Raw genomic sequence first — 13,204 nt, forward strand, 5'->3', positions numbered from 1 at the left:
ATTTAGTATTGTTTTGAACAACATTCATTGAAAAATTAATCTGTGGCATCAAATGTTGGTAGGCGTGTCGACGAAAAGTTACTGTTTACGGTGCCCATCGTAGCGACATGACGGATCATCTGAAACATACAAATCGATATTCGTTAGAAAGGTTGTAAGTTTATCTAGGTACAAAGTTTTTGTGGATATTCTAATTTTTCGATTTTTGTGAGATTTTTGAAGTTGAAAAAGTGATGCTTTTTGCGATTCTGCCAAAAAAACGAGCTTTACAGAATTGTTTTAAAAAAAGTAAAAACAATTTTAATGATCTCTCAACGAGGTTACCTGGCAAAAAGTGTGCAGATTATGTGTTAAAAATTTCAAATTGATCGGCCCAGTAGTTTTTACGGTACGATGGACACCGACTTTGAAAACGTGCGTTTTGGGAAACGCTCTTCAAAGTAGCGAGCTGCATGGAGTCTTGAATGAAACGCGGATTTCAGAAAATCTGTAACTTTGTCTGTTTTACCCCGATTGATCCAAAACTTTTACACAATGATCTTCAATGGATCAGCATTCAGGGAAAAATGTAAACAATATGTGTCACAAAACAAAATTAAATACCGAAGTTCCCCCTTAAATTAACATGTAGTGCGCGCCCTAATGGTGGGATCAACGCAACCAACGCAACACCACCATCCCACATCCCCCCCGTCAAATTCTGTACCTGCCATTCCGTTGCTGCCGGTCGAGCGTGTCAAGAGCGTATCGCACTTGCAGTCCAGACCTCTCCCAACCGAGGCCAACTTCAGGAAAATGATTAACGTCCCTGAAAGCCCACCTTCCCCCCCGGGGAACCAGCAGCAGTAGCGGCAGCTTAAGCAAATTAGCAGTGTCATACCGGTCTGCGCTTGACACTTGGGCAAAATCTTTTTGGCACACGCTCACTCACCACCCTCTCGCCTCGCCAGCCCCAGGAACCAAATCAATCACGGCCACGGGGCAGCGAGCGAGCGAGCGAGCGAGCGTTGCCACGGTCGCGCACGATCAATCTTACGGAGGGGGATGCTCGTGAGAGGGTGAAAAAGTTTGACTCCCATCCTCCTCAGAAAAAAGGTGATGAGTAATCGGATCGAAATGAGGTGCAATGGGGGGAGGGGTGGGGGGGGGGGGTGCGTCAGCGTCAGCAGGAGCACGTTAATAGAATAAATCTGGTTGGCTCGTTTGGTGGCGGTGGTACTTCGCGCTACGCGCCCACCACCACCACCGTCACCACCTTGACGACCTTCCTAATCTCATCAGGACCATTAAGGGATGAAATGGGATGGAGATGACGGGGCGTGGGGAAGCCGAGCATATGGGACTCGGCCTCGCGTATGTAGGACTCGCGACGCTGTCGCTGTCGTTGCAGCAGCGACAAACAAGGAAGAAGATTGACAGAATCCAATTATTTCGGCTGGTGGTGGTTGGGGGGGTGGTGGCCAAAGAATTGCAGAAGAAAAATGACGTTGGACTGAACCGTTGAACTGCGGTGGGGGGGTGGTAGGAGTGAAAGTAGTAGCAAGCGCCGGTGAGCGCTGCGCGGACAAATAAATGTCTTTCGCGCGCGGGCGCGCTCGCTCTTCGCTCGGTCGGGGCAACTCGTTGTCGCGCGTCAAACGCGGATGATGATTATAATAAAAATAATAATGTTATCAGCTTAGTCACCCGCCCCACGCGAGAACTGCTCGCTCACTTCACTACGCGCTCCGGTGAAGAAATCTTTTCATTCAGCCACCTCCCCGCCCTTTCCCTTTTATTCTAGCGACGTGTTAGCCGAGTGTGTATGGCCACCGGGAGCGGTGCTACCTTGTCACACTTGCGGCCATTTGCAATGTGCTAGTGCTGCTACTAGGTGCCATCTGGTGGGCACATTCATTCCCCTATAAATTATTCATTTCACACACCTGAAGAGACCTTGGAGACCAAATGTGGTGTACGGAGCCATCGAGGGCCATCAAGCTGGAAGCATTAGATCAATTTTCAACTGGGGGGGGGGGGGGGGGGTTCCCAACCCCGCTAGCACCACGCTTGGATGGCTTACGGTTCGAGACCGAGTGGTGCAAAAGACGATCCTCATTCCCGTGCCCGTGACCACCGTGACTCTCACGCGTGTACCACCATCAAAGGTAATGATTTGGTGGCCTACCCGCTGATAACCTCACTAATCTGCTTCCCTCCTTCGTCGCCTTATCGTACCTGCCTTCGAACCGGCAACGTCGGTGGCAATCCAATCAGCCATCAACCGAACGATCGATGAATGGGTGACTGAGGTTTCTCTCTCGCTCTCTCTCTCTCACTCTCTTGTCTCCCTCTGTGGCTCACCATCGCCTTGGGCCACATTCACGCAGCCGTAGCAGGAGTAAATTCTCCTGGCCCTTCCTGTCTGCCCGAATCCATTCAAAAATAAAATGGTGTGCGAAAATGCCTTCCACCCGGAGGAGCTGTTCAATTTTATGGTGAAAAGGTGGGGGACGCGGGGTTGTAGTGAGACTTCTGGGGATTTGGCCAACGGCATCAGCATCCAGCAGTCTGATAAGGCACGTCTCGTCGCGTGCGCACACATACCTGCCCAGAAGGCTTTCCGGCAAACAACCTATTAGCCGGCTCCATTCGGCCGCCGAAATCCGCTACCGCCGAGGTCAATGTCGTTGGTGTGGCCCCACCGTGCCGTGCGAAGGTTGTCGCTGTAATGCCCAGTTCCTTCGGCGAACGATGATCCGGAATCTGCCTCGCCAATGGCCTCCGAAAGGCTCCCCTGGACCGGGGGCTGGCCAAGGACAGGCGACCGACTGAAGCCACTCGCCACTACACTAGCGAGCCACTATTAATTTCCGAAAGCATCATGTCCATAATTGTTTTTAATCTCCCTCAACTGGTGACCTCGTGGCCAGCGAGGTAGCCAGCCAGCCAGCCAGCCAGCCACTGGTATGTGGCACATCGGTGCGGCGGTACGGCTGCAATTTGTAATGATTTATGGGGTATGGGGGCGTCGCACTTTGCTCCTATCACAACACAAAACACACACACACACCTAGACACACACAGAGATGTAGAAGATGGCCAGATGTGTGGTAAGGGATGTGTTTGAGTGCTGGCGACATTGGCACGAACCATTGCAGTGACGGTGGACCAAGGACGAGGACCGCCGCCGAGCCCGAGCGAAGCGAAGAAGAAGAAGAACAGAAGGCAGAACGAAAAGCGGGAGACACGGCAGAGAAAGAGAGAAAGAGCGAGAGAGAGAAAAGATGACAAAAGAGGATTCGCTTCCGTGGGCGCGCTTGAAGTGCTAACGAGCATGAAGCCGGAGCATAAACTTTAACACAATAGTAATTACTTTTCGTGTCCCACAACCACCCCCTCCCCCCTCTTCCCTGTGTTCCTCCCCATCCACAACACTCTCTGGCGCTGGCATGTTTCGCTTTCACTTCACTCCTACATTCCGTGGCCTACCTTCCACTCCTTTCCCCCCCCACCCCGGGGGGACCAATAATGTCCTCGGATGGCACGGTCTCGGTGCGCTGTGCAGCAGCAGCAACCGTCGACACCGTCTGCCTCATTTTACAGCCACTTGACGGGAAGGATAAGAGGGGCACAAGCGGGTGTGGTGGGGGGAAGGTGAACGTGTGCGAATGGTCGCTCACGTCTTGATAGTTTTTTTTTTCTTGGTTTTTCTTTTCTTCTGTTTTTTTTTAATTTGACGCCACGTTCCTTGGGGCCCGTTGGACGTGCTGGCAATGCAAAGGAAACGAAAGAAGGGTTCTCTTTGCGCTCTTTGGCGGTGCGGTGCGGCCATAGTGGCGAGTGTGTTACAGTTTTGTTAGCGCACACACACTCACTCACTCACACACAACGCTACAAGGGCGGAAGTTGTGCAGTCGGTGGCTACCGACAAGCAAATCGAACGAACCTCAAAAGGGTTCCACGGGGAATAGGGTTCCAGCCATGGCCCATAACTAACGAGACAACCTATTCCGGTGCAGAGAGACAGAGAGAGAGAGAGAGAGAGAGAGAGAGAGAGAGAGAGAGAGAGAGAAAAGCACTGCACATCATCTACCAAACTTGCTGCCGCTTCCTGCTTTCTTCGAACTACTTTTCGGGACATATACCCCCCCCTCCCCGCCACTACACCTCCATTCAGAGACTTAGCCCGCCGGTCACCTCCACACAAAGCTGCCCACGTGCAGTTGCAGGTTGGCGATGGCGACTTTTCAGGCTGGATCGTCGCTGGAAATGCAACCGAGCGTCGTCCAAAAACTTTACAACTCCGGTCTTCCCAGAACCCCTAAGCAGGTCACCGGTGGTCCGAAGTGCCATCCTGGGCAGGCCTGGGAGTAGCCAACAAAAAAAAACGCGGGGGAAAATTCAATACCGCAACAAATAGAAAACAACAACAACCCGGTGAAATTGTGCCTGGTACAGAGCCATTCACCAGTTACCAGCCTAACGTATGCATTAAAAAAGGGTCAAAATTTGAATGGTGATAAAAAAATAAATAAATGACAGATAGGGCAAGGGTGAACCGTAAGTTCGACCCTAGTGGGTTTTTGATTTTTAACAAAAAAAATGAATTGAAGTTAGAACTGAAAAAAATGCATTCATTTATTCATCATCTATTTACATCTCTACTGTAAAAGTACCAGCTCGATTCATTACCTATTATTCTAGTTATTCTTTGACAACCTTCGAATAGAACTTTTGTATTGATAGTTCGGATGTGATGGGGCAAAAGTTCAATCCTTTGAAATGCAGCAATTATTCATGAATTCATGTGTGTCAGTGTTTTTCAATCTTTTCCCTTTTATTAATATGTCTCCTTTAGTAAGGAACCTTATAATATTCTGTTCAAAAATATGTCTCAGAGTAACAACGCTCTCAATTTTTTTAACGAGCTTTAATCCCTTCTCTTCCCTTTAGTGGTTAAACCTTTAGTGGTTCTCCTTTAGTGGTTAAACATTTTTGTGCTGTTTCTGGATCTGGTTTGGTTTAAGGTTTGCTCTGAATCCTTTAGTTAAAGATTTTTCTTGAATGGAGTGCTTGTGATGATTTCCTATTTCGGAAGTGCACACCTTTCTCTTCGTTTTTCTTTTGTAGTTCCTGTACGATTGTACAAAAGAACACAAATGCATGATTATTCGGATTCGACGGTTTGCTCCACTCGCGGCATGAGCTTTTGCCCCATTATGGATTTTAGGGCTTTACACCGAATGACTCAAGATTGGCAAAACGTATAAAAGTGTGTAACACTACTTTTGATAGACATTGGTAGTAGTTACCAAAAGGCACAATAACAATTTTACGAACACTATTATTTCCTTTACTAAAACACGTTTACCGCGCGTTAGAATATTACATTATTTCGACGAAAAACAATCTTTACCTTATTTCTCCGAGCACTCTCGCACTCTGTAAAGCAATGTTTATATCTAATAGTGAACTTTACGATGTTTCACTAATCCTTGTAAGGATTGCCAATTTTACGGCACGCTGTGCTCCAAAGACCTTAAAACAAACGTTTGCCCCACCTTACTCTAATTATGTTCTGTAACTTACATGTGGAAAGGGAGTTTATCAGTTTATTCTGCGCCATTCCGAGCAGGATTCCGGCAGTTAGTCGGTAATTTCGACAGTGGCAGTTGAAAACATATTTGCGCAGATGTTTTTCAACTCTTTCTGTGCCTTTCTTAACTGTTTGCCCAGTTGCACCGACCTCACGGCCAATCCCTCGGTCCGATCAGCATCCTTTGGAGCTTTCTGTCGATCAGAGTCAGCCAGAACCATGCCCTCTTGTGATGCTTTTATTGATGGGCAATAGCACCAAGATCTTGCAGATTCTGGATCGGCCATATCCGACACTCATAAAGAGGCACACGATAACCGTTTTGGACGCGTCAGGATACCGTTTTTGAAACGCTCAAACCTCAGAATGAAGTTGCTTCGCTTTTTTCGCCATCTCGATTGGAGTTCCACTGATAGAGCATTTTTAAATTTTGTCTGATGACTTATAAATAACTGTTAATGATGTTGCATTTTTAGTTTCTGCACTGCAATTAACGGTTTGTCCATGAAAAATCGGCAAATTTCGTCACTTTTTTTAAATGCATTTTTGTCGTTCTGCGAACTCGAGTATGAGAGCCTCTCAATGTGCTCTCGACGAACTGTTGAGTTGTTACGTATTTTTATTCAACATCCGCTACCAAAGCGCCAGAGCATGGATTCGAAAAGGGCCCGCCACTGGAATGCCGGACTGCCTGGCAACTGCTGGATGTATGGATCGTTTGAAAGCCAACGGAAGGAGCGGATGAATGGCGAACGTGCAATACAAAAGCGAAAGATCCGTGTCCGCGACCGCGTCATAATCATCGACGAAGAATAACACACTCAGCGCAGAAAATCTCTCTCTTCACACACTCATGGGCACGTGGGCACACACAGGTGTGGTTCGGTAATTATGCTGACGATCCCTTTTTCCCTGGCCAGCACAGCACAGCCCAGTCGCGAGCATAATGGTCAGCATTAAAATTCAATTAGCACCGCACGCGTGTGCATTTCACGTAGATTCCACGTGGAGAGAGAGAGAGAGAGAGAGAGAGAGGGGCTAATCAGCCTCCCTTAGAAGAGTGTGTGGGACCACCCCTATCCCACAATCCACCACCACCACCGAAAGTCACAGGAGCAAAACCAGCGATTTCACGCTCGCTTAGTCGCCGGTCCTCGGCCGGTTAGTCTCGGCACGTTATAGAGTCGGTCCAACGCCGAACCCCCGTTTTCCCTTCCCCATCCACCCCCTCCCCTCGGGCTTTTTGCACCCTTGAAATGCCCTTGATGGGCGCCATCTTGCGCGCTTCGTCACTTCAAATATTGATGAAAGGCAGATGGGGATGGTTACTAAGCTAGCGAGCGAGCGAGCGAGCGAAAGAGTTTGTGCGACACAGCCTCCACAACCGGGTCCACAAATTATTAATCATTCCCCACGCGGCGACGACGACGACGGCGATGGTGAATGCCAAAGATGGCCAAAGCGCCACCCCCCGCCAGAGCCTCGGGACACTGTTTCTACCCTGCTGGAATGAATATTAATATTCGATTCGTCGAAGCAGCCAGGGAGCAACAACGGGACCGAGACAGCCGAGTGACAGGTACTTCGAATCAAAACCCTCCCTCCCCCTGACAGTCATCCCCCCACCACCCCACCGAGGGGGGCCACGTGCGGCCACGGTGGTGCGCTTCGCAGAAGTAGATTGGTTGCTGCTGCCCACCCCCCCCGGCAAAATCCATTTGCTGCGCCGCTCGCTGGCCCCTCCGTTTCGCTGTTTTAATTATTGCTCCTAGAAGCAGCTAGGGGCTGCTGCTCATAATTAACTTGCGCACCGTTCCGGGGCACGCACGTGGAGGGGCGAGGTTGGTGTGTGGCACTGGCACCGGAATCGCAATTAACTCCCGGTTGACAGCCGTACTGGAGCTGGGATGTTAACCGCGTCTTACATTTCGACAAACATTCGGCACGCCTCGGTGCACACCCGGGCCCGCTGACAGCTGACGGTGGCGTGGGACGGGGGATGAAGGGTGCACCTCCACACCCTCGGGGTAGGTTGAGTTGTGACGATCAAACTAGCTCGCCCTCGGTTTCTCGGTGCGTCCTTCAATAGTTTTTTTTCTTTCCAATCCTGGGGAGAGAGCGAGAGAGAGAGGGAGAGGGAGAGAGAGAGTCAATCAGTCAGTCAACAAAACGGTGGCCGGTTTGCTGGCTCGCTGGCTGGCCGGTCACTTGGTTAACTTCTTTTAGCTCAACGCTCTTTCAACCCAATTAGTGTAATTTTAATTAAATTTTGTCATCCTCGATCGAATTTCTCGGGGGCTTTCGGGAAGGACAGCCCATCCCAGCTCGCATTCCCTTCAACCCCAACCCCTTCTTCGCTTTTCGCGTAGAGAGTTAACCATAAAGCGGCCCATAGACGCACAATTTTATTTATCAATGTTTTGGATGCAAGAATTGCGTTGAATTGTCGTTGTATTTTTATTGCTCATATGTGGGCAACATGGGCCTAGTCCTCAATGTTTCATTAATCAGGGCCACAGACGACGCCAATATTCAGCCTCCTCAATATATTTTCAGCTTGCTGAAAATCTTAAACTTTTTTGACAGGAGCGCAATGTATCCCATTGGGATCAAACGCAGTTGCTTGGTCGGCCCACCACTCCAGTTGGTCAGCTAGAATGGAGGCAGTTCAACGCAAACTTACCCGGTATGCGGTAAGGAAATTACCGCGGTTAAGGGGGGATTTCGGTATTTTCGGCCCAAAAAAAGGCCTTTTTTGACGATTTTTTTTGACGTAACCATACAACTTTATTTATTTAAATAAATGGCACATCAATCTACAACTTTTGAAGAATATTTAGTATTGTTTTGAACAACATTCATTGAAAAATTAATCTGTGGCATCAAATGTTGGTAGGCGTGTCGACGAAAAGTTACTTTTTACGGTGCCCATCGTTGCGACATGATGGATCATTTGAAATGTACAAGTCGATACTCGTTTGAAAGATTATGAGTTTATCTAGGTAGTTCCGGAGAGTTTTTGTTGATGTTCCAATTTTTCGATTTTTGGTAGTTTTTTGAAGTTGAAAAAGTGATGCTTTTTGCGATTCTGCCAACAAAAACGAGCTTTACAGAATTGTTTTAAAAAAAGTAAAAACAATTTTAATGATCTCTCCACGAGGTTACCTGGCAAAGAGTGTGCAAATTATGTGTTAAAAATTCCGAATCGATCGCACCAGCAGTTTTTACGGTACGATGGGCACCGACTTTGAAAACGTTGGTTTTGGGAAACGCGCTTCAAAAATCTGTATCTTTGCCAGTTTTTCCTCGATTGATCCAAAACTTTTACACAAAACTCGTGAGAGGATCAGCTTCCATGTTAAAAACATGTGTCGCAAAACAAAATTAAATACCGAAGTCCCCCCTTAAGCTATGACAACACGCCAGAATACGAAATACGCTGTCTCCTTCTGGGCCTCGAACCTCTTGACAAACGTCGCCGCAACCAGCAGGCTCTCTTTTTTAGCTAACTTATTAACCGGGGTTATTGACGCGCCTGCCCTCCTGGAGAGGCTAAAACTAAATGTTCCCAGGCTTACGGCTAGATTCCGTCAGTCTCTTGCGATCCAGCACGCTTTACCACCGATATGCCGACCACGAGCCCACAGTCGCCATGACGCGTAGCTTTAAAAACGTTGCCACGCACTTCGACTACAATCTCCCGATAACAGATTTCAGGGAGCGCCTGAGATTCGCCTAGGTTTACGTGTATCTTATTATGTCGATCATGTATACGCAATTTTCTATCCGGACAGCTCATCTAGTCGTTTCTGGCCAATGAGCTCAAATATACAACAAACAAACAAGCAAACAAACAAAATAAAATTGAACGTCTATGGGCCGCTTAAGGAATGCTGCCAACTGCGAAGTGCCAAGTGCCGAGAACGAGAGTAGAAGGAGAAAGCGCATGAGAATGTCTGATTGAATGAGGAGCTGCATGCCCTGGGGGAATGGCCCCTTGGGGGAAGTTTCGGATCGCTAGCTGCTAGCAGATGGTGCGGTAAACCCTCCAAAGTTTAGTCCCCTGTTCAGGGGTGATGATCAAGCCCCCTCAAGAAAGCACAACGGATCCAGAGTGCGATACTTGCGTGCGTGAATATATTTCATGTCATCTCTTGGCCCTGACGTCATCATCATCAAATGGCGGCCGGTTTGTACACGGCAAACAGTTCGGTGTAAGTGAGGAAGCTACGATCGTAGGTGAGCTGCGGGAATATCGCGCGTAGTTCGGTTAGCTTCTGCTGCTGCTCCTGCTGGCCAGTGAGCCCCCGCTCGAGCCGCGATATCTCACCGGCGAGCTGCATCAGATGCCGATCGTTCAGGTGCTGGGCATGGGGGGCCAGTGCCTCGAGCAGTAACCGGAACGCACGGATACGCTGCTCCGGGCGGGGCAACGCGTTCGGATACGTAACGACCGTCGGCCACGCCTCCGCCGACCAGCGTTCCGTGACGGAGCGCAACAGTTCCGGCTCGATGCGCTCGTAGTAACCGGGATGGTCAGCCGCGAACTGGACCGGTTCGGTGAAGAAACCATCCAGCAGCTGGCGCTGCCAGCGATCCAGCACTCGCTTCGGGTAGCGCTCCGGGTTCGGCTGGTATTTCGCCGACCCGGCACCGTACCGGGACGCGTCCTCAGCGAACAGGATACCCGGGTAACGTTCGTCCTGCTGGTTGGTTTGAAGTAGCTCCTCCAGCTGCCGGTAGACCGCGGTCCGTTCCTCCGCGGACGGCAGCGCACGAACGAACTGTAGCAACAGGGCCACCTTGCGGCCCCCGTTGTGTGCCTGGTAGCTTTCCTGCACCAGCTGCTTGGGGCCCGGTTCGAGCAACGCGGTGTAGTGCTGGAGCGCCACGTCGGTACGGTTCGCCTCGAGGCTGGCCAGCACGATGGCACGCACCAGGTGCCGGGCGTACTCGGTGGTGTTCAGCAGGACGCCATGGTGATCCTGTACGATCGACTCGAGCCGGTCGTGGTGGGTGCGCAGCGTGACGTTGAGCTGACTGAGCGCGATGATGACGTCACTCGAGTAGTTTGGCAAGTCAGCCCGGTACTGGCGCATCCGGGCGGACTGGTTCGAGTGTGTCTCGTCGCACGCCTTCACCAGCGCACGGTAGCGTTCCTCGTGGGCCGTCACGAAGCACGCTCCATTGTTTTCGGACCGACACGGCGTGTACTGCCACCCGTAGGCCGCATCGTGGAACGCCCGGTGACTGGTGCCGCAACCATCGAGTGCGTTCTCCTCCAGCACGTCGGCGCCACTGGCGGAACGGGCACCAGCGAGCGCCAGCACCGCGCTGATGACAAACGGGAAGCCCATACTGTGCGTGTTTTTTGTGAGGGCACCAGCCCAGGGAGGTCTTTTATCGGAGAGCGGTCTGTTTGCTCTAAAACAGCTGCAACGGCGGTGATTGATTCGGTTCCCCTTGCCATCTGACAGCGAGCAAATGTTTACCTGGCGTTGGTGTGGACCTGGCTGAACCCGCGTGCTATAAGAGCCGCACACGACCGCACGGACCACCAGTAACGATGGTCGCCATGATGACATCAATACAGCGGCAGCGGCAGCGGCAGCAAGTGTTGTGGTTTGCGTTACTTGCGCTTGCGCTTACGCTTGGCACAACGACCGTGCTGGCCGGGGAAGACATCTGCACCGTACCGGTGGACATGATCGTACCGGCCCTACCGAGCCCCTGTCAACCGTTGGCCAGCTGTAACCACCAGCTAGCGAGCGAGCGCTACGAGCAGGCCTGCCAGCAGTGCCGAGTGAGTGCGGCGACCCGGCGCGATACCCGGGCCGCCTTTCCCAAGCAGCTCACCAACTGGTACCGCGAGCAGACGTTCTTTCTCGAGGAGCTCCAGCAGCTGCACGCCACGCACCATCCGCGGATTGTCGCGCTCGAACGGGAGGTTGAGCAGGGTGCCGCACTGATGGCACAGCTGCGCCGCAAACACTTCATCTACTGCATCGAAGCGGGCCGGACGAAGGAGGCGCTCCTGTACCATGCGACCGCCCAGCAGCAGCTAACGCCCGCCCAGATCATCGAGGCGATCCGCACCAACAAGGAGCTGCGCGAGCAGACGCTGTTGAATCTGCTCGATTTCATACGCGCCCTACCGGGCGAAGCGGAACGGCGTGAGCTGTACCGTGGGGCCAAACCGATACTCGGCCGGGTGCTACTCCGCACCCCGATGGCGCTCGTGTTCGGCATCGACGCACGGTCCGTGCTGCCGGCCAACGAAACTGACCCGCTGCTCGCCCCGATGACCGAGCGCTACCGGGCGGATTTCCTCGAGGGCCACTACTTTAACCACGACGCGCTGACCCGGTTCGCCCGGGACTATCCGCGCTACTACGTGTACCAGCTGCGGTCGATCACCACCATCACGCAGCAGCAGTGGAACAAGATGGTTAAAGTGTACTTCTTCAAGCTGGCGATGGGGCTACCGACGCTCGAGCTGCGCCTGTTCAGCGTCGAGCGGGGGATTGATCTGCTGGAGCAGTTCGCCAAGAAGGACAAGAATGTGCTCGAGCCGCTACTGATACGCCTCTCGTTCACCGTGTTCCGGCTGAAGAAGCAGGCGGAGCAGGCGGGCCGCCACCGGCCCACCATGGACCGGATCGCCAAGCTCGAGAAGCGGTTCAGCATGGGGCAGGGTAAGCAGTACGGCGTCTACCTGAAAGCGTTCGAGAAGAAGTACGTCAAGGAGTGGAAGCGGATGCAGCAGCAAAGGAAGCAAGGGAAGAAGGGCTAAAATAGCAGTGTCGAATAAATCGAATCGAAAGGGGGGAAGGTGAACTGAGCAACCGAGACCGCTAGCCTTTTTAAAGCCTTGAGCCAAAGGGGCCAAACTCTTGTTCGCACTATCGGGACTAACTTTTTAAAGCTACTACTGTGCCACGAAAGTAAGATGAATGGGAACGGTATTTGGTCGTGTGAACGATTTTTTTCATTCTCATATTTTTTTTTTGGTTGGCTGGACTGTGATTGACATTCATACCAAGTTTTACGTAAAAATAATGATTTGAGGTTTTTGAAATATGATTTTTTTTGTGAGCTACTAAAAGCGAATTCTTCGTTTTTTGACATTTCGAAATTTATTTGCTAAAGAATTTACATAAAATTTGGTTTGCGGAGGGGTAGAGAATGATGCAGAAAGCCTTTCATATTAACACTAAGTTAAAAAAAAAATGTTAACAAGTGGTCCAAAAACTTCCAGGAACTTGTTGAAGACGAAGAATGTCCGAAGGTGACCATCAACGTCAACTGACAAGCCTCACGCTCAACAAATAAAAAAATTGCTGTTGGAAAACCGTCGATTAACAACTAGAAACCTTGCTGATGATATTGGCATACTCAACCAATTCGTTTATTACATTTTGAACAATGGTTTGGGCCTCCAACGCGTCAGAACGCAACTGGTTCCATTGGTACCAGTGACTAGCGTTTGTTTTCCGTGACTTTTTCGCTAAAAACTCCAGCCATATCGTTCCAAAACCATCGCTTTCACCTGATTTAGCATCGTGTGATATCTGGCTATTAAAAACGCCAAAAAAAGTTCCTCCGGGGACACCCGTTTGACGCGAT

At 50.7% G+C, this 13,204-nt stretch overlaps 2 protein-coding genes and 1 pseudogene across 2 annotated transcripts in view; 2 read left to right on the top strand and 1 right to left on the bottom strand.

Moving 5' to 3' along the window:
• The window catches only part of LOC126575385 (alpha-2C adrenergic receptor), a 108,477-nt gene that overhangs the window by 75,030 nt on the left and 20,243 nt on the right, over window positions 1-13,204 (top strand). The window lies entirely within an intron of this gene.
• LOC126575632 (uncharacterized) lies at window positions 9,694-10,937 on the bottom strand (annotated as a pseudogene).
• Window positions 11,148-12,887, top strand: LOC126575553 (uncharacterized). Its single transcript, XM_050236342.1, has one exon. The coding sequence runs from the start codon at window positions 11,154-11,156 to the stop codon at window positions 12,369-12,371; it is 1,218 nt and encodes a 405-aa protein (XP_050092299.1). The 5' UTR covers window positions 11,148-11,153; the 3' UTR covers window positions 12,372-12,887.

Source organism: Anopheles aquasalis, chromosome X (assembly GCF_943734665.1).
Source record: "Anopheles aquasalis chromosome X, idAnoAquaMG_Q_19, whole genome shotgun sequence".
Classification (NCBI taxonomy): Eukaryota; Metazoa; Arthropoda; class Insecta; order Diptera; family Culicidae; genus Anopheles; species Anopheles aquasalis.